Source organism: Ranitomeya variabilis, chromosome 8 (genome assembly GCF_051348905.1).
Source record: "Ranitomeya variabilis isolate aRanVar5 chromosome 8, aRanVar5.hap1, whole genome shotgun sequence".
NCBI lineage: Eukaryota > Metazoa > Chordata > Amphibia > Anura > Dendrobatidae > Ranitomeya > Ranitomeya variabilis.
The window spans coordinates 193,644,512-193,665,868 of record NC_135239.1 but is presented as its reverse complement, the minus strand read 5'-3'; the positions used below and the strand labels follow the sequence as shown (position 1 = coordinate 193,665,868).

Sequence of the window (21,357 nt, the reverse complement as noted above, 5' to 3'; positions counted from 1 at the left end):
CCTTTTCCACCCACTACAGCTACATAATAGCATTTTGCAAGTGAAGCAGATTACCCCCACAGCTGAATTAGCCATTTGGCCGGTACCGGCTTCGCTAACAAGCCTCAGATCTAATAGAAAAGTCTAATTAGACATGTGTCAGTAGAGAAACACGGAATAGAATCATAGATACCCGGAGAGGTTATTGAAGTTTTGTTCTTCTCCTTTGCACTCCGTGTAAACCTAGAAAAAATAGCTTTAGCTCCACTTTAAAACAAAACTTCAGTTCTATCGGCGATAGAAATGCTTTTCGCTCGCCAATTCTGTCCATCTCGCGGGCGATTGATCCTTCTCCACAGCATCCTTCAGATGTGGTAATACGTGGACACAGATCTCCCCACAGCACTATCCTTTCATATAGTAAAAGATAAGAAATAAAAAAAAATAAATAAAAAATGTTGATTCTGTAAGAAAGGCTTATAATAATAAAAAAAATATATATATATATATAAAAAAAAATAAGAATATATTTATTTTTTCATTCCACGACCTTGAGGTTGATCAAAGCAAATCAGAAGGAATAAGCCGTCTTTATTAGTGAGGTGGAGAATCAATTGTTTGTCAGACAAGCTGCTAGACACCTAATTGCTTTATAATAAAGAACAGATTTCTTGATGTGTTCTGCGTTCCCACATCTTCTGAAAGTCTACTCTAAACAAGTTGTAAATGGCATCTATAGACTAAAAAAAAATTCCCCATTTACAGTGCCGACGCAGAGCTTAAGCTATGGGAATCATTGTGTTAACCAGGTTAGTTTGGAGGCAACGGACAAACTGATAGCAAGACTCAAATCGATAGCAAGACCAACTGCTATAATGTCTTGCTCAGACATCCATGTTTGTCGTCCAGTAACAAAACAAGAAGTTAGTGTATGGGGTTATTCATATGTCCAGTTTTTCCACTTGGAACGACAGTTCACATGAAGAAAATCATGTACATGTTCTTCTCTGGTCCGATTTGTGGGCTGAACTCATCAATGAGCCATATTGTTTTACAACAACTGATTGTTGGGAGACTCTTGAGAAACCTTCTGATTGGAATGGAATGAGGGTCCTTTGGATTTTTTTTTCTAGGAGTAAGTAAAAATGGGACATCAGGAGGACAAACAGATGAAAACCATGGATATACTCGTGTGAATAAGACCCAGTCAATTTCAACTTCACTGTCCAAAAAAGAGGCAAGAGCTAATAAATTCCTAAAATTAAACTACAGTACTTCTTTATTAGAATGTTCTGAAGTTTATCATGTCCCAGGCATACTAGATGTTTTGGTATTGTTAAGGCAATGGTTATGAGGCCACTGCATTTCACATGTAGTTCATAAATTTTGGCACATGATAAATACGGTCATAACCCCATTGCGAAAGAGAACCATGGACCAAACCCAAAATTTATAACACTTTAGATTTGTCCAATTGGAACACTAAACCTAAAAATAATTAAGAATAAGCTTGCCGTCATTTATTGATTCAGGTACACACACTACTGACCCCCATACACATTAAAGTTGTTAGAACCCATCAATATAACCCAACAGTCCAATGTATATGGGGGCCTCCAGCTCTCCTCCCACAGATGTTTGTGGAGAGAAGGATTTAGTGTACTGAATTTCAGCTGTCAATCCCTTAGTTCTCCCAAGAAATAAGCTGCAGCCATGAGTCTGGCAGTGACCGTCTCATAAATGCAAATAAATGTTCGGTTGAGGCAAGTGTTCCTGTGTACGGGGAGATTGTAGTTGGACAAATCTTTCAGCTGACAGCTGTCTAAGGCCTGTCCCACACGTTCAGATAATTCCGGTACCGGAAAAATCGGTACCGGAATTATCCGTGTCTGTGTGCCCGTGCGTTTCTGTGGCACATCAGTGCGGCACACGTGTGCCGCCCATGTGCCGACTGGGTACCACACGCACCGTGCAGGAGACAGCGCTAGAGATAAGCGCTGTCCCCCCCACGTGGTGCTGAAGCCGCCATTCATATCTTCTCTGCAGCAGCGTTTGCTGTAGAGAAGATATGAATAATCTTTTTTTTTGTTTCTCGTGTTTAACATAAAGATCCCTGTCCCCACCCCCCTCCCACCCCCTGTTATTAAAATGCTCACCCGGCTCCCTCGCTGGCGCTGCTTCCTGTCCTGGCCGCACCTTCTACTGTATGAGCGGTCACGTGGGGCCGCCGATTACAGTCATGAATATGCGCCTCCACCTCCCATAGGGGTGGAGCCGCATATTCATTTCTGTAATGGGCGGCCCCACGTGACCACATACAGGAGAAGCTGTGGCCAGGACAGGACACTGCGAGGGAGGCGGGTGAGTATTTTAATAACAGCGGGCGGGCACATGGATCTTTGTTAAACACGAGAAACAAAAAAAAAAAGTAAGTGTTTTACACGGACCCATTGACTTTAATGGGTCCGTGTAATCCGTGCGCTCCCACGAACACTGACATGTCTCCGTGTTTGGCACACGGAGACACGGTCCGCAAATAATCAATGACATCTGTGCATTGATTTCAATGTGTCTACGTGTGTCAGTGGCTCCGGTACGTGAGAAAACTGACACCTCACGTACCGGAATCACTAACGTGTGAAACCGGCCTAATGTGTATGGGCGCCCTTAATCCTGACAGATTGGGGGGAAATGCTCCTGCTGTAGGAAGGAGTGGAGAGAGGTGGACGAGCAGAAGAAGAAAGCGGAGAGAGGTGGAGAAAAAGCAGAGAAGAAAAAGCAGAGAGAGGCAGAGAAGAAAAAGCGGAGAGAGGCAGAGAAGAAAAAGCGGAGAGAGGCAGAGAAGAAAAAGCGGAGAGAGGCAGAGAAGAAAAAGCGGAGAGAGGCAGAGAAGAAAAAGCGGAGAGAGGCAGAGAAGAAAAAGCGGAGAGAGGCAGAGAAGAAAAAGCGGAGAGAGGCAGAGAAGAAAAAGCGGAGAGAGGCAGAGAAGAAAAAGCGGAGAGAGGCAGAGAAGAAAAAGCGGAGAGAGGCAGAGAAGAAAAAGCGGAGAGAGGCAGAGAAGAAAAAGCGGAGAGAGGCAGAGAAGAAAAAGCGGAGAGAGGCAGAGAAGAAAAGTGCAGAGAGGCAGAGAAGAAAAATGCAGAGAGGCAGAGAAGAAAAATGCAGAGAGGCAGAGAAGAAAAAATGCAGAGAAGAAAAATGCAGAGAGGCGGAGAAAAAGCAGAAGAAAAAGCGGAGAGAGGCAGAGAAAAAGCAGAAGAAAAATGCGGAGACAGGCAGAGAAAAAGCAGAAGAAAAATGCGGAGACAGGCAGAGCGAGGAGAAGAAAAAGAAGAGAGCGGAGAAAGGCGGAGAGGAAGAAAAAAAGCGGAGAGGAATAGTGAGGAGAAGCAAAAGTGGAGAGAGGTGCAGCAAGAACTTTTGAAAAAAAATTCTTTAAATATTTCATTAGTTTTTATTGCAAAGTGATAATTTCTCAGATTTGTTTTTTTTTGTAGATGTTTAATATTCCTTTGTGACATCATTTCAAGTTACCCCATTTGCTAATGTAATTAGTCTATTGCATTTCAGCTCTAATGCAGCAGGTCGGGCCAAAATTGCAGTATCAGACAACCTGTGATTATTTGGAGGAGCTGAATATTTATAAGAAAAGAAAAAAAAATCCCCACACAAACCCAAATTACATGTACACACATCTTGTTTGTTCTCTCAAATGCTAGCTTTAATTTAACATGAGTTTTTCATGCCGACTTCTGTGGCTTTTTTCCCTAGTTTGACTTGTGGATCAATATCACTTTTGACATATTTAAAGGATTCGGTCTCAAAATTCTGTGACAAAAAATAAAAAAATAAAACACATCAAAAATGACTTCCCATTGTTCTACAGGGACCATATTACTACAGATCAGTAGGGATCCTTATTTAGCGGTATGAGATATTGCGAGAAGCAGCCAACTCTTCGCGGCCCAAGCTAGAAATTTAATGGAATTTAGTTCAAGGAAAAAGGGCCCAATAACAGTCAATATGTACTTGAAGTCTAGAACAGGAACGTCAGGCCAGTGTATGGATCAATCATCTCTCCCCAGAGTGCTCTAAACAAACAAATCTTTATCAGTAATACAAACACCAAGAAACCCATTATAATAAGAGCCGGTTCTCCAATTATCGAGTTCATGTCACTTAGTCTTCTGGAAGAAGGACACGCGGCTTTTATATCAGGTGGTCTTAGAAGTATCAAGGGAAGAAGTCGTTTTTTAGATTATGTTTCAACCAGCTTAGAAAAAGCAGAAAAGCAGGGTTAAGAGGACATATAATAGAGGGGAAAAAAAAAAAAAAAGAAGGTTTAAAGTAGCCAAGAAGGAAGTAGAATTTCCTGGTATAACCTTACTAATGGTAAAGTGCGCTACACATTAGGAAATGCAATGCATACGAGAGCTAAAGCACCAACCACTCCAGCATTTTTATATTGCAGCGCCGAAGTACTGCTAATGCAAGGACCCTGCACTTAGTCATATATTCACCATCCACCGTTTTTCCCACCATTATCCACTCCTGTCGGGTCTCTGGTAGCATCACTCCAGCTTTTGTTAGCACAAGTCAGAGGTCACTTTTCAGTGCAAGTCTATGGGTAGACCCGATTTGGCTCTCAGTCTTGCAATGAGAACTTGTGACCCATTATCTCCGATTTCTGGTCAGAAGTTGCAGTCACAAGATGGTGCCATGGGACCGAAGACCGCAAGAGCTAAAGACAGCGGGTGGTAAGTATATCACGGTACCTGGGCTATCTGTAAGACGTTCTCCTCCAGCCACGGGGCTTTTAATGGTGTGGTGTCCATACACAATGCCCCCAGGTGAGCACTACCACCACCCCATCTCATTTCTTGTGTGGTATTGCCCCTCTCTCCCAACCAGACCTCAGCAATACCAGAAGTATATAGGTCTTTCTTAAAATTTACGATTTCAGGCTTTTTTTCCTTAAAATTTAAAGAGGGGTTGTCCACTACTGGGACAACCCTTTCTTGATCAAAATGTTTGGCCCCGATAACAAAATTAAGCCTATACACCTCCCGTTCAATTTGTCCGAAGGCGGGGACAGAAACACCAGTACTGATTGGCAACAAGGCTTACGTGTCATAACCACACAACAGCCCTGGGAACGCGAGATTCGACACGGCTGGAACGGCATCGGCACGAGAGGAGAGCGTAAGCTTTTTACTTTATCGGGGTCAAGCGTCGAGTACGAGAAGGGTGTTGTCCAAATAGTGGATAACTTCTTTGATTTTCCATTTTGCTTGTGTGGTCATGTTCTGATACACAGAAAATTTCCATTTTTCCAACTGTGCGGCTGTGTGAGGGCTTGTTTTGATTTTTTTTTGCCAGGCGAGTTGTAGTTTCTACCAATTTTGGAGCCATGAGATTATTCTTGCATTTTTCCTCAGTGGTGTAGGGTACAGTGATCATAAAAGCAGCCATTCTGGTGTTTATTTCAATTTTTCATTCTACACAAGTCACTATTTAATTTTACATTTTCACAGACTAACACGTGTTGACACAGAATGCGTTTAGTTTTTGTGCTTTAGGTAAGGGGCGGTTTAAACTTTCTGCATTTAAAAACCATGCATTACATAATAGTTTACTAATAACGTATTGCAATAGATCGTGAACCTGACGATCTAAGAAGTCGAGCCACTGGACCCTGATTTCATTGGGCTCCCTGATGCCATTCAACCTATTAACCCCATGGAGGAGGGTGGTGGGCGCCAGTGATACCGACGTGGTTAAACAGCAAGAACCGTAGCTGCTGCCTGCCTGGTATGGAGCAAGCTCAACTACTAATGTAACACCTTCATGTAAACTGATATAATAATGCATTTAATTTACCAGCAAGTACAACACTCGGCAAATATGGCAGTCCAGGCTCGGGTTACCATGTCTCAAATTGGAGTGCACCATTATTGCCATTGAGATTTAGAGAATAGTAATGAGCGAGTATACTCGTTGCTCGGATTATCCGAGCACGCTCGGGTGACGCCTGAGTATTTGTAACCGCTCGGAGATTTATCTTTCATCGCTGCAGCTGAATAATTTACAGCTACTAGCCAGCTTGATTACATGTGGGGATTTTCCCTAACAACCAGGCAACCCCCACATGTACTCAGGCTAGCTAGTAGCTGTAAATCATTCAGCTGCCGCAATGAAAACAATCTCCGAGCACTAAAATACTCGGAGACCACCCGAGCAATGAGTACACTCGCTCATCACTAGTAGAGTATCAGTTTGCAGGACTCTGGTCCAGTGGTCACGCAAGTAGTCCATAGTCGCCGGATGTGAACCCTACGATCTGACTAGTTTCTGACTAGCAGAAAGGATAAGAAATGGATTATTGCAACACGGTTTTGGAGGAGAATTTACTACTTCAGGAAGAATATGCACGAATGGGCATGATCTATTCAGAAACGCGTAGTAATAAAAGCAGTTTGTGGTTTTGTTTTTGTTTTTTATCCTCACGGCTTAAAATCACTTACAACAGCGGTAGTGCCTGGGATCCACCAACTCTCCACTTCTTTTCGATAGCTATGTCCTCCACCCATCAGGTGTGAGGTCCAGCGCAACAGCCCAACATAGGAATTCAGTTCACTTTTTCACAGTTGTGCCGCCCACAAAATGCCCAAGTGATTGGTCAATTGTGGAGACTATTCTCACCTACAGAGATAGTAATATCACACAGGGAGCACCCCTTTCTTGCCTCTTAATTTTCAGGACTGGGACGCATAATGCTGCAATGAGGACTCCACACCTGGCATCAAAATTAGAAAAGGCCCATACAACCAAGAGGCGATTCGCGAGTGGACATTTGGCGCCTACAGACGTGGCCTCTGGACCAGAGTCCTGTGAATTGATTTGTTCATCTTTACAGGCAAATCATAATCTGCAGCTAAGCAGTCAGTCCACATGTACAGAATGTATGGAAAGACGAACGTAGTAGAAGAAAAAAAGTGCGCCAATCTAGCAAAACACCATTCTATTTACGCTACATTGCTTGGGACAGAATCAAGATTACCATGTCCCAAACACCAGACACACACTAAGATATGCCTGGTGTAACACTAGTCACTGCTCGCAGAAAAGTCATGAAGTTTGGGTAGTCAAGAGGTCTGCGGTCATATACAGTGAAGGAAAAAGTATTTGATCCCTTGCTGATTTTGTCAGTTTGCCCAATGACAGACATGAACAGTTTATAATTTTAATGGAAGGTTAATTTTAATATTGAGAGATAGTATATCAAAAATAAAATCCAGAAAATCACATTGTATAAATTATATAAATTTGCATTTTGCAGTGAGAAATAAGTATTTGATCTCCTACCAACCATTAAGAGTTCTGGCCCCTACATACCAGTTAGACGCTCTTAAACAACTCGTTATCTGCATTAAAGACAGCTGTCTTACATAGTCACCTTTATAAAAGGCTCCTGTCCACAGACTCAGTCAGACTCTAACCTCTGCAACATGGACAAGACCAAAGAGCTTTATAAGGATGTCAGGGACAAGATCATAGACCTGCACAAAGCTGGAATGGGCTACAAAACCATAAGTAAGATGCTGGGTGAGAAGGAGACAACTGTTGGTGCAATAGTAAGAAAATGGAAGCTACACATAATGGCTGTCAATCGACATCGATCTGGGGGCACCATGCAAACTCTCACCTCGTGGGGTATTCTTGATCATGAGGAAGGTGAGAGATCAGCCTAAAACTACATGGGGGGGAACTTGTTAGTGATCTCAAGGCAGCTGGGAGCACAGTCACCAAGAAAACCATTGGTAACACATTACACCATAAAGGATTAAAAACCTGCAGTGCCCGCAATGTCCCCCCGTTCAAGAAGGCACATGTGCAGGCCCGTCTGAAGTTTTCCAATGAACACCTGGATGATTCTGCGAGTGATTGGGAGAAGGTGCTGTGGTCAGATGAGACAAAAATTGAGGTCTTTGGCATTAACTCAACTCGCCATGTTTGGAGGAAGAGAAATGCTGCCTATGACCCAAAGAACACCGTCCCCACTGTCAAGCATGGAGGTGGAAACATTCTGTTTTGGGGGTTTTTCTCTGCTAAGGGCACAGGACTACTTCACTGCATCAATGGGAGAATGGATGGAGCCATGTACTGTAAAATCCTGAGTGATAACCTCCTTCCCTCAACCAGGACATTAAAAATGGGTCTTGGCTGGGTCTTCCAGCAAGACACTGACTCAAAACATACAGCCAAGGCAACAAAGGAGTGGCTCAAAAAGAAGCACATTAAGGTCATGGAGTGGCCCAACCAGTCTCGAAACCTTAATCCCATAAAAAAAACTTATGGAGGGAGTTGATGCTCCGAGTTGCCAAGCGACAGCCTCAAAATCTCAATGATTTAGAGATGATCTATAAAGAGGAGTGGACCAAAATTCCTCCTGACGTGTGCGCAAACCTCATCATCAACTACAAAAAACGTCTGACTGCTGTGCTTGTCAAGAAGGGTTTTGCCACCAAGTATTAAGTCTCGTTTGCCAGAGGGATCAAATACTTATTTCTCTCTACAAAATGCAAATTAAGTTATATAATTTATACAATGTGATTTTCTGGATTTTATTTTTGATATTCTATCAATGTTAAAATTAATCTACCCTTAAAATCATAGACTGTTCATGTCTTTGTCAGTGGGCAAACTTGCAAAATCAGCAAGGGATCAAATAATTATTTCCTTTACTGTACAAAGTGCTAATGCAAATGGCGTAGTCATCAGGTCATAGTCCAAAGTTAGAATTCCAAGGTCAGAGTGCATCAAGGCAAAAGGCAATTCCAGGGACCAGCAGGTCAGAAAGTCTAAATTTAGAGCAGAGAGGACTAAACACAGAGCCATATGTAGCTTTCAGCTCAATCTGGGACAGACAGCTTAGATAAGTAGCCAGGTAATGAATTGGAACAGGGAACACCTGAAAGAAGCCCAGCACCTCCCAGTCTCAGATTGGACGGCCAGGCTCTCACTCAAAATACTGACATCTCAGCACACCCCTGCACTAGATTGGACAACTGAGCTGTCAGTCACGGAGTCAAAAGCACGCCGAGTAGTGGAATTGTGATACCTCGCTTCTAAAACTTTTGCTCTCTGTTCTGTGCCTTCCAGGGCCAACGACAATCCTTAAATTCTCACAGCCCAAAGACATGCAAAAGCCAACAGAGTATGGCTGGGATTTACATAGTATCTAGAAATACACTAGATAAAGTAGTGATAATGGCGGCAGATATACTTCTGCTCCTGACAGTAATTTCATTAAAGAACACTGCATGGCGTGGGTGATAACAGGGAACAATAAACACTATTCAGCCATCTGATAAAGCAGATCTTAGGATTTGTTTCTTTTGATTTGATTTTGTGATCTGCACCAAATTACGTTAAGATACAAACTATTCACAAATCATATCCTGAGTGATTGTGTTTCGAGATATCAGATGTCCATCACATTGTCAGCTTATTACAGGGCGGAAAGTCCAAGTTTTGGAGCTGGTCATAAAATGAGAAATGCATAGAAAAAAAAAAAAAAAAAAAAAAATTATATATATATATATATATATATATATATATATATATATATATATATATATATATATATATATATATATATATATATATATATACACACACACACTCCCAATGAGCAGCAATAATCTGTCGTTTGCTTTTTGTAGCATCTACTGCTCAATGTTAAATTGGTGAGTGAGGAAAAAAAAAAAAAAAAAATTAATGCCATTCGGGAACGCAACATTCATACTTCCGGCCACATTCCGACTAGACGTCCAATTCACTTGCATTGAGCAAGTCTGTGCACGTCTAGTCGGAATGTGGCTGGGAGTATGCAAATTGCAGTCACATGATCACCCCACTCCAGGGAAATGGAGAATTCTGAAAGCGAGCACTGTGGACAATGTGAGGATTCACAACTCTACAATCACAAGGCGAGTGCAGACTTCATGCCAAACCTGGAGTACTCCTTTAATGTTTAGGCATCCGCCCTCCCCGTTGCTGGCACTACCATAGTGGCCTCTTTTCTTGTCCAGAATGTCCATCACAGCGGCATGGGAAGAGCTGTGAGAAGTTTCACCGCCCCATAGTTCACCTCCGTCCTGTGCCAGCTCCAGTGCACTCGATCAGCGATTCGCATACAGGAAGCAGCCAGATATTCCTCGCAGCTGTCCCGAGTGCGCACAACATAATGTCTATGGACACAAAGCATTACAATGAATGATTCATAAGTGGATATATTAGCGAACGAGCCAACTACAGCAACGGGAGAAAGGATCTACACACAGGGTCAGCTCGTCTTCCATTCAAAGCAAAGTTCTGCAGATGTGGTCACATCTGCACTTTATTGTTCTCAGTTATCAGCCATTTCTGGGCGGCTAGATCCGCGATTAATAAAGTTAGTCATCAGAAATAAACTTGGGACAGCATCGTAGTCACAAGGCACATGTCATAATTGACTGCCACATGGTCGAGGTCCAAGGCTGCAATCACACAGTGGCCAGTGGTTTACCGTTAGCCTGCAAAATTACTGAATCTTGTAGGAAAACAGACATCTCGCCTGCAAAATGGCGCAGCTGATCATTATGGCCGTGCGATCCTGTAAGAAAAACAGCCATTTCCCTACAAATGAGAATGTGCAGGGAAACAATTACTGGAAAAACATTGACATATCCATTTTTTTTTTTTATTATTATATATTATATTATTTTTACAGTGTTTCAAGCACAGGATGTTTTTAAACTTTGTGCCCATTTGTGTTGTTAAGGCCAAGTTCACATGTCCAGTAAAAAGGATCAAGCAGTAAACCAGTTATGGAAACAACTTTTGTCCTCCTGAAGAAGAAATTTTTTTTTATTTTTTTTAAATATATATAAACATTGAAAAACAGACCAATTAAAACTGCCATCTGTTTTTCTCACATTTGAAAAGGAGCCTTTTTTTGCTTGCTGGATCAGTTTCAAATGAAAGGTCACATGTCTAATAGTATATGTTACATTTTTATTTTTTCCCACCTCTGGTAAGAAAAAAAGAACAAAAAAAAAAATAAAATGTCTGGTTATTAACTGTGGAGCGCCCCCACGCCGCCGCAGGGCCGAGGGGTACCCGGAGCCGGGCCTCTGGGTCTCAGTCCTGTGGTTGTCACGGTGGCTAGACCCGGTCCGTGGCCCTGTCTGTCAGTGGGGGACGTCCGGTGCAATAAGTGGTGTTGTAACGGTGCAGTTGTGGGGTGCCGGTCGCGATAAATAATGAGGACACCAGGTTGCAGTCTCTTTACCTCTTTATTGAAGATCTCTGGGTCCTCAATCCAGAATACGGCTCACCAGGCTGCGCAAGTCCGGCCGGTCCAATGACACCTCCAGAGTTCTCTTCACAGGTGGAAATCGGTGCCTTCCCCCTAGCGCTATGTGTTGTAGTCCTTCCCTGCTGTGCTTACGGAAAGTACCCCACAACTGTTGTGTCTGTTTCTGATGTTCCCTCACAACTCGACTAGATGATGTTCTGCTAATCCTCCGTCCCTCCCTGAGGTTCGGGTAGGAACGGCACCCGTTTGACGGGTAGGCCTGGAGTTCTTCCGGGACCCTAGAGACGCCCCTCTCCCACAATTGCCTCCCAAGACTTCATAGGTGATTTGAGTTAGACAGCCCGCCTGAGACTGACTGTCCTGCCGCTGTTTGGAGTATTGCTTGAAGCTGAATGTTATTCTACTCCCTCGGCGTTCCGGCCACCGGTAGTGCGCCTCAGTAGGATGTTGCTTCGGTCTTACAGCACGACTCCTACTGGTATTTCTCCTTTGCGTGATCCCGTTTCTCACTCAGCACAATCTCTCTTCTAATCCTTTCTTGGGCACCGCCGCTACCCGGAGCAGGCACGGTCCCGTTACGTTCGTTCTCGTTGCCAAGCCTCTGTCAGGATCCCACCCCTGACAGAGACCCTACTGTATCTTCCCCCACAACACCCTCTGCCACAAGGTGTTGTCTGATTCCAACCCAGTCAGCTTCTAATCTAACTTCCTGCCTGACCCCCAGTTTACCCACTATGGTGGGGAGTGGCCTAATGAATAGCACCCTTAGCTCCCCCCGGAGGCCCGGCTGTGAAATGTATTGGTGTCTGTGATACCTGATCAGATGAACTCCTTCAGTGCCATCGGACGCACCATAGCTCCCCATAGTGGCGGAGCCACAGTACTGCAACGACCAGGACTCTGGGGCGCTGCAACTGCATCTGCTTTTCTTAAAGACTTAAAAATGTTTTTAAAAAATTATATATATTTTTATTATAAATTATTTATATATAGAGCCACTTGAAATAATTTTTTGCTCAGGCGAACAAAAAAAACATAAAAAAATTTCTACCTGCACAACTTGGTTAATGGAATGCTGCTGGATCCATTCTAACAGACGAATATGCTGGGATAAGGTGTTAACCGCGTGACTTCGTTGTGCTCAAAAGAAATATGTTCGAGCCCCCGCTACTGCATGTCTCGCCGCTGTTCGACAACCCCAACAACATGTAGGGATTTCCTAACAAACACACTATCCCTGCAAGTGTTGTGCCTGTCGAACAGCGGCGGGGACTCAAACATACTTTGAGCACCTCGAAGCCACTCGATTAGCACCTGAGCATGGGAGGATATCACCTAATCCCAGCACGTTCGCTCATCACTACTGGACATGTGAAGTCAGCCTAAGGCCGGGGTCACACTTGCGAGTTCAATGCGAGAAACTCGCGCATCAATACTCGGCACTGCCGGCGGTGGCTCGGGACCAAAGTTTAGGCCGGATATATTTCTATGCAGCCCCACGCTCCGGTCGGAGCCGCCGGTGGCAGTGACGGGAATTGATGCGCGAGTTTCTCGCATTGAACTCGCAAGTGTGACCAGGGCCTAACAAAGTCGGTCTCCTTCCCCTGCTGGCAGCTGACAATATAGTCCTTTATTTCTTCTCCAGAAGAAGTTGTCTCAGCTCCTTTGACGAGCAGGACAGAAAGCCATTTCCATTGGATTATCTGTAGCGAGTGGGGGATCACTATGCAGAGACCTGGCTGGTGGGAGAGCATCTGAGCATGTGTGACCACCAGCACTAAACTCAAGTGGACGTGCTTATTGCTATGCAGTTTGAACACCAGGTGGCACCAAACTAAGAAAATGCCATAATTCTTTACTAGATAGTTTTCAAGTGGCAAACATGGTTCATTTTATAGACTTGGGGGGGGGTACAACTTGGATACATTTCAGGCCATACATCTAAACCGATAGGGTTTCTTCTTCAGCTCCTCTCTTGCCTATACTCAGTGTCACTTATAGCATCTCATCCACATTCAAGCGAGTGATGGCAAGTTGCAATGTCACACATCGGCCACTGACAGAAGTGGCGCCATTTCTGGAAAGCCTTCTCTTCATTGAGAGAATAGTACAAGTCCCAGCTTCCTACCACTTCATTATGTAGCAACACAAGGCAAATAAACCAGCCTGGCCCCAACGCTCGAAGATTCGGGAATCAATCAAGAAGCAAAGAAAGTAATAACGCATCGGCCCGGGGCCAGAACGACACCGGAGGCTGCAGCTCTTGTTTTGCAATTTCACATAAGTCGCAGTTTTTTTCCCCCCTTTTATTATTATTTCCATGTCCCTAGTAATAATAATAAGTTGCTGCTCTCTCCAAGCCGGGAAATATACACAGCATGCAAAGCGGCTGTAGAACAGATTACGCCCACATAGCTTTTCACAAAATAGGATTTTTTTTTGGCATTTTATGATATAAAAATGCATTTTTCCCCCCACACTACGAAAGTAATTTTGGTGCTGAATTAAGTAGTTTTTCCACCCCTTCCCATCCCCAATGAAATTATATGACGTCTTTGCCTTCCCTTCCCACTCCCCCCTGCAGCCACTTAAGGAGCCTTTGCATTTAAATCACCAAGAAATCACATTACAGTACCGCTACTATTTCTATCAGGCTCTTCACTGTGATTTATGAAGCTCGGCAATCTCCGGTGACAGGTCCTCCACTAAACGCACTGGACTAGCTATATGTATAGGTCAAAAGCCTGATAGTCATTTCCCCAGACAAGATGCCGTCAACTTAGCTTCTCTTCTGAGGAGTGTAGATATTACATGTAATAATTTGTAGGAGATGTGCGGGATGGAGAAGGGGAAGAGAAGGAGCAAAATACAAGATAAGACTCTGGATCATCAGGAAGGTCTGATGACAACCAATGCCTCCCTAGTCCCTGGAGAACTATAAATTAGAGCATATCCCAAAATGAATCCTAAGGAAAACGAAAGGAGGTATCACTCATGTGCTGTGGAGATAGAATCCTTAAAATCAAATTGTTTATTAGAACAGGTTTACAAGTCGACGCGTTTCAAGGTCCTACTGAATATTCAGGACATTGATATGAGTAGTTCTAGCTCAGCTAGTGAATCATGACCGGCCATCGCTCTACTTAAGGTCATGATGGCCAGAATGTCCAAGGGTCGAGAAACTTGACCCCCCACCACTACCCAAAATGCAAATAAACGGCCATTAATATATGGCATTGCACGAATCAGTCCACCACTCCTTTCAAGGGAATAGCCAATTTGAAGACTTCCTTCAATGGAAGGCGCTGGACAGACATCTGTCCGAGATGGTTTAGGGAGTCCTGCCTTGAGCAGGGAGTTGGACACGATGACCCTGGAGGTTCCTTCCATCTCTAACGTTCTATGAGTCTATGACACAACCAACTAGGTTTTCATCAACCATGGACCCCCTGCTTTTGAGACATTGCATTACGCAAGATGCTGTAATATTCAGCTGCCATGTACCCAAAAACTACCGTAGATGGCACCAGATCCTTGGTTTGGACGGGCAAGGAAGACGATACTGGGAGTGTACGCTCAGTTTTGTCGTGTAAATTCACATGAGTGAGGAGATCAGTAAAAGCCAAAGATGCAAGAAAATGAGCTAAGATCTTGTTGTCACCTTGCAGAGTATCCAGTTTGAAGCCAACAGAAGCAACGAGAGAATAAAAAAGTAGCCAACAAGTAGCAGTGTATACATATAAATTACGAGAGTACAGTAATCAATTGCTCCTATATAAAATTGTTAGAACGTATAAAAATAGTCAAGACTTTAAGAGGTTTTCCACTACTATGATAGTGATGACCTATGTATACATCGGCAAGGGGCTGACACCCATCACCCAGTTGTTACCAGCTCTAGCAGTGGCCAAAAAGCAGAACTCCACAGCAGTCACATTGGTTAGTGGATTCCATATATCAAATAAACTCCAATTAAAATTGAAGGGGTCTAGAGGTTTTCTAAGAATCATCTGTAGCCATTTTACACTGGGGAGAGGGGGGAATTATCCACTAGCAGACCCTTCTGGCAGCTGAGCATCTCCTGTAGGAGCAAAAGGTTACATCTGTTGGGACATGATAGGGTTCCAGTTCCACCACCAAGTTTTTAGGCGCATAGGCAACCCAAATATTGGGTTAATCCAGACCATATGTAGCTAGTACAGCTGTGTTAGTGATGGACACCATATGATTCACACTTTGTTGGAGTAAATCAGTTACTGGAGAGTTAATCTGACCAGAGAATGAATTTGCCATGTCAAGACGTACATAAGACTTTCCTACACGAAAAAGACAAATCGATAAAGAGGAAAAATAAATTGTTCCCATAGTGGCAAAACAACACCCTACCATTTATTGCTCAATTTAAAAGGTATAATAAATAAATAAAAAATTTATAATAAAATATATACGGTATATATATATATATATATATATATATATATATATATATATATATATATATATATATATATATATATATATATATATATATATATATATATATATTTTACTGTAGATATATATTGTATTTATTCTTCTTCACCACGTTAAGGATGCAAGATAAATTAATCATCAATTTTGCAGTTTGTCCAGCATACAGCAAATAATAATTGGACAAGAAACTGGAGCACAAACCTCTAAAAATGAATGTAGGTCACGTATGTAATCTCTAATAGCCCTGGTCATGACTCCTGTAGCTTAAAAGAAGCCAATTTTAAGCCTTCCTAATACTTGGAAATTCAGTGATGACTAATTAACCCTTAATAATCCCCAGAACACATCAAAGTGTCAACAAACTGAACAGTTTTTTTTTTCCTAGAGTCCTGACAGCGGTCATCTTTATTGGCCAAAACAGAAGATACTAATATCAGGTCTCACCAATGATCGCTGGGTTTGAGGGATGATACAAGTAGCAGTTTCCCCAAAATTAATACGAGTAGCTCTTAATTATTATCTTATATAGCACCATTAATTCCACAGTGCTTGACATACATCATCATGAATGTCCCTGATGGGGCTCACAATCTAGATTCCCTATCAGTATGTTTTTGTAACATGGGAGGAAACCAGCAAACCTGGCGAAAACCCACGGGAACATGGGGTGAACAAACAAACTCCTTGCAGATGTTGTCCTTGGTGGGATTTGAACCCAAGCTCTGCAAAGCTGCAGTTGCCAGCCACCAAGCCACCGTGCTCCTCAAGAAAACCCTGTCATTAAGACAATTCCCCATTTCTTTCAACATAAGGCATGGATTCTCCAGCTTTGCCAATTAAACCTAGAGCTTTCTTAATGAAACAATGCGGTTTTGTAGAAGTTTCTACTTAAAATATCATACACCAGTTGCCTCCACCTTGCAAAACCTTAACTTCCAGAAGGATAGGACATGCTGGGAGTTAAAGTTCAAGAGTTAAGGAGCCACAGGTTGGAGATGACTGTCAATCAGTGTATTCGTCTTTAATGGCCAACTTGTTTATAGTGAATTGATTCAATAGATTTGAAGGAAACCTCTAGGACATTAAATCGCTGAAGTCAAACGCTGGTTATCGTCAACTATGCTGAAAGAAATAGAAGTCTTTATGGGCAGTGACAAATACCAAAGAATTAAATTCCCTCGGAGACCAAGTCACCGGACAAGTTAAAGATTTTCTTCAATATTTCAAACTCAAGTTAAGTACACGAAGAATATCTCCGGAGCTTACTCAATGACTAATGTGCCCATTCCAGATCAATAGGAATTACATTATTCACAGCTTTCCGATGATGCAGAGTATTTGGATATGGTACAAAATATTTCCGGATATATTTGCACTTAAATAAATCAAGGAAGCAATACTAAATACATTGCATGAATGGATTTCCAATGCCGCTAATTTAAAAAAACAAAAAACCAAAAAACACAAGTTTGGACCATTGGAGATGTACTTTTTTTTCTTGCAAGAGCTAAAACTTGGAGTCAGATCAGATGTTTATAAAACAATGAGATATACAAGATTATAATACTTCGTAAAAGGGGAAGGCGATACATTTCCCCGACTTCTCCAGTCATAGATTAACTCTTTAGATCATTTATGAGACTCTATCGGTAGGAATAACAGAACATCAGGAGTTTCTTGGACTTCTAGCCAGGAACCAAGACATGGGTCACCAAAGTCTTTAGAATGTAATAGTCTCTTTGCAACCTTAAGTCATCCTTTCCATTATCCTCAATCTTCGTTCTTTCGCCATAACGGAAACCCTTAATATATCTTAAGCAAAATTCTCACGGTAGGTTCTGCTGAAAACCAAGATACCATGGTTCTTCTTCAAGAATGTGTCCACAAATGTCATAACACAAACCAGCAATAAAAAGTCAGTTTGGCACATACTTGTTGGCATCTACAGTATAGGCCATCTACTTGTAGTTAGGACCATCCCTAACGTGTCCCGTAAGGACCATTATAGAGAACATTGGTCAGTTCTAGAACAATAGCTTAGATATTATGACATATCTGCTCGTCGTGGTACATCTACATCCCACTACTATGGAAATATGAAGGGTCTACTTCATAGAGGATGCCATCATCCCTGTAGGGACAATTATACAACCTTGACACCATTGGACGCCTGTAAATGTCAAGATTTTCTTTACATTTAGTATTGTTTCCCCCCCCCCCCCAATACTATGATGAAAACATGTAAATGCATAAAACCTTAAAGCAAGGCTTAAATCGGACCTTCATGCAAGATTGTCACATTAAGCCTGCATCTCTCCTTGTTTTCCCTCAAGTGCTCCCAAAGAGACCCTCCTAGATGTAATTACTGGACAATATCAGAGCCACCGAGAAGGACATCACTCAACGGGGCTGAATCGGAGAATGAAATCAATAGGAGAGATAAATGTTTCTGCTCTAAGATTAAGATTGGCCACCCCGTTTTCAAATGTATATCTTAAGAAGATGTCAAGACACAAAGCTGGTCTTCAGATTCAGATAAGACTTTGAAAATCTTTACGCCAAGAGTGTTCCAGTATTAAATCCATGGATAGGTCTATGGGAGGTCAATGGTAAAACGTATCAATAACTGGGACAACTCATTATTATTAGGAACATCATATATGGAGGACACAAGTGCAGACAACTCACGGACCTTAACAATAAGGAGGACACTCTGTACTGTTGGACTCAAGAACAGGGATCAATACTGGAAAACTCACAAAAGCCCAGAATACAAATACGTTCTTAACAAACACAAGAAGAATCAACGGCAAAACATAAATCATAGCCCCAAATGCACGTCTCACAAGCCTTGCGTGTTCATTTCCACATCACACTGTTATACAACTATAGTAAAAAAAAAAAAATCATAAATAATATACATATAGTCTATAAAAAAAAAAATTGTAAAAATACACAAAATAGCAAGGGAAAAAAAGCACATGAAATATACTGTTATTACTGCTAGCCTCATAACACCTTGAGCTAGGCTACATGTCACGTGACAGCATCTTATACGGGAAATATGCATTTTAATAACCACAGCTATAAAGAATAGCTCAGCAGAGCCCCTCTGGTATCAAATGGTCATTACACACATACAAAAAAAAAAAAAAGTCATCGGTGCTTAAGTGACCTCCAGTTGCTAAAATATTGCATTTCTGAAGAATTCTATAGGATGAGCGGCCCTATATCTTATCATTTATCTGTAGGAAGGAATACAGAAAGCAACCGGGGTATGTGATGTAGAATAGATGGGTGCTCAGTTGGCATCCCTATATATTTTATACACATCCGTCTACTGCTAGATGATGGGTCAATGCCAAGTAGACAATAGTAGGAAGTCTACACCTCACCCAGTGTATAAAAGACGCCGATGGGGGGCAAATATTTAAAGAATAGGAGTGTATTAACTATTTAGTTGGTTAAAAACAAACAAACAAAAAAATTTGCAAAACAGTTAAAGTCTTGGTTTTCTGCCTTTTTCCCCCCCAAATAGGAACTTTACTGGAAACGGGATCAGACAGATAAAGCGGCAATAAAAGATAGCTCCGAAAATCCGCTAAAAACTAGAAATATTCTCTATAAAATGGGTTTCGTGCACTCCCCAGACTGTGTGTATCCCATTCTACACTTCTCCGGTCTTGCTTTGATTAGGAAAGCACTGCACCAAAAAGCAGCCACATAGCAGATTCCTGATTCTCCCATGCAAAAGAGGGGGGAGGAAGGAGAAGAGAGGGAAAAAAGGAGAAGAGAGGGAGAAAGGAATGGGGGGTGTAGACAAAAAAAAAAAAATCCTACAAGGGATCTGTTCAGTATTTCCTGCATGGCAGTGCTGGAGCATGGCTCCTGGAAGTCACCTTCTGAAGACACTGGCAGCACAAAGAGAGGGGAGATTTAGCTGCAAGAAAAGCACTGGCAATGTTATAGGGCTGCCACTTACACACTGGGCAATCAATGGGAACTTTGCTGTATGGGTGTATGGACATTTTATTGCAATGGGGAGATAGGAGAAGCCTATATTAGGGGGTATGCAACATAAAAGGGGGCTCTGCCAGAATAAAAAATAAAAGTGGGCATCTGATGGGTACTGGATATATGGCACATGAATGGAATCCCCAGTGTCTGTGTGTGCTGGGCATGGAGCAATGTGCAGAGGGGATATTTGTAAATACAGGATAGAATGTTGTTGGAAATGATACATTTGTTTTGTAAACAAAGAAATCATTGGATACAGTTGCAAAATAAGGGACAGTGAGGTCAGATAATAGGAGGATTGGGGGATTGTGAGAACTGGAGGGTCCACACAGATATAGGAGGGGGTCAAAATGGGGAACAGGCAGCCCCCCTGTAATATGTTTATATATGGGGGTCTGATGGGAGGGGCAGGGGGGAAGCAGGGAAAGGGGCAGCAGATGCCCACCACACAGGAGGGGTCTCCCCAGCCACTTACCGGGGGAGCACAGGACATAGTGCAGCACAGACGTGGAGATTTTCAGGAACAAGATCCACCAGCACGGCTGCAGTAGTCTCCGCATGACACCATGCACATTGAGGACAGAGGCAACTTGTTGACTGATTCCCCCTCCAACCAAAAAAGTAGTAGTGGAGGCGAGGAGGGAGGCAGGGGGCTGCGGGTGTCCGGTTACCGGGAGGGCTCTGGGAAGTTGGAGAGCCGGGGAGAGCTCTGGATCTCATGCAGGCAGCTCTCTCCGGCAGGTCCCGAGCTTTGCTGGGGGGTTTCCTCTAGTCCAGGGGGGTCTCTGTATTATTCCAGGCTCCTGGGGTCTTTGGTCCAGGCTCCTCCTGGCTGATCACACCGGGTCTGGCCGCTTTCCATTCTCCCATACAGGAAGTAACATGTGAGCGGCTCCAGCCGGAGACTTTAAAGCTCAGAGGGAGAGGGAGCGCGGGAGCGCGCACCGACACTGGGCGTCTAAGCGCAGGCGCGCCCCCGACTCTCTTAAAGGAGCAGCGCTGCCATTTCCTCTCCTCTCATCGAGGAGCAGCAGCAGAAGAAACCCTTGCTGTCATTATTATACAGTTAGCAGCCTGACACCCCCACCATCTGTCATCCAACCCCAGATCTGGGGGGTGCAAACAGCAAGCAGTGACATACTTCACAGATGGTGTGATTTTATTGCAATCTTGGCAGAGAATACAGAACCCTGGATGTACTTTCTTTCTACATGTAGCACATTTCTATCTGTATAGGGCTGTGTATTTAGATGGCCATTGCTTAGTGGCAGAAGGTAAGTGATAGGGGCTCCTGTGTGCACTGATCACTGTCATCTCCCCAGACACAGAGCTCATCTCACAGCCTTCTCCATGAGAGATCAGGAGCTGCAGCTCATCAGAGCCTCTGTCCCTGCATCCCCTGAATCCCCTGCACCCCCTGAATCCCCTGCACCCCCTGCATCCTCTCTGCATCCCTGCATCCTCAGCATCCCCTGCCTCCCCTGAACCCCCTGCATCCTCAGCATCCCCTGCATGCCCTGCCTCCT

The 21,357-nt window shown here is 43.1% G+C and overlaps 1 protein-coding gene across 2 annotated transcripts in view; it reads right to left on the bottom strand.

Annotated features, from left to right (window-relative positions):
- PTPRG (protein tyrosine phosphatase receptor type G) overlaps positions 1 to 20,866 on the bottom strand; it is a 513,282-nt gene extending 492,416 nt beyond the window's left edge. Inside the window, exon 1 of one of the 2 annotated variants that reach the window (XM_077278905.1) lies at positions 20,307 to 20,866. In XM_077278905.1, the coding sequence (XP_077135020.1) occupies positions 20,307 to 20,391 (85 nt within the window). In that variant the 5' untranslated portion in view covers positions 20,392 to 20,866. The remainder of the gene's footprint in view (positions 1 to 20,306) is intronic. The other variant, XM_077278907.1, reaches the window with a different exon arrangement.
- Between the last annotated feature and the right edge of the window lie 491 nt (positions 20,867 to 21,357).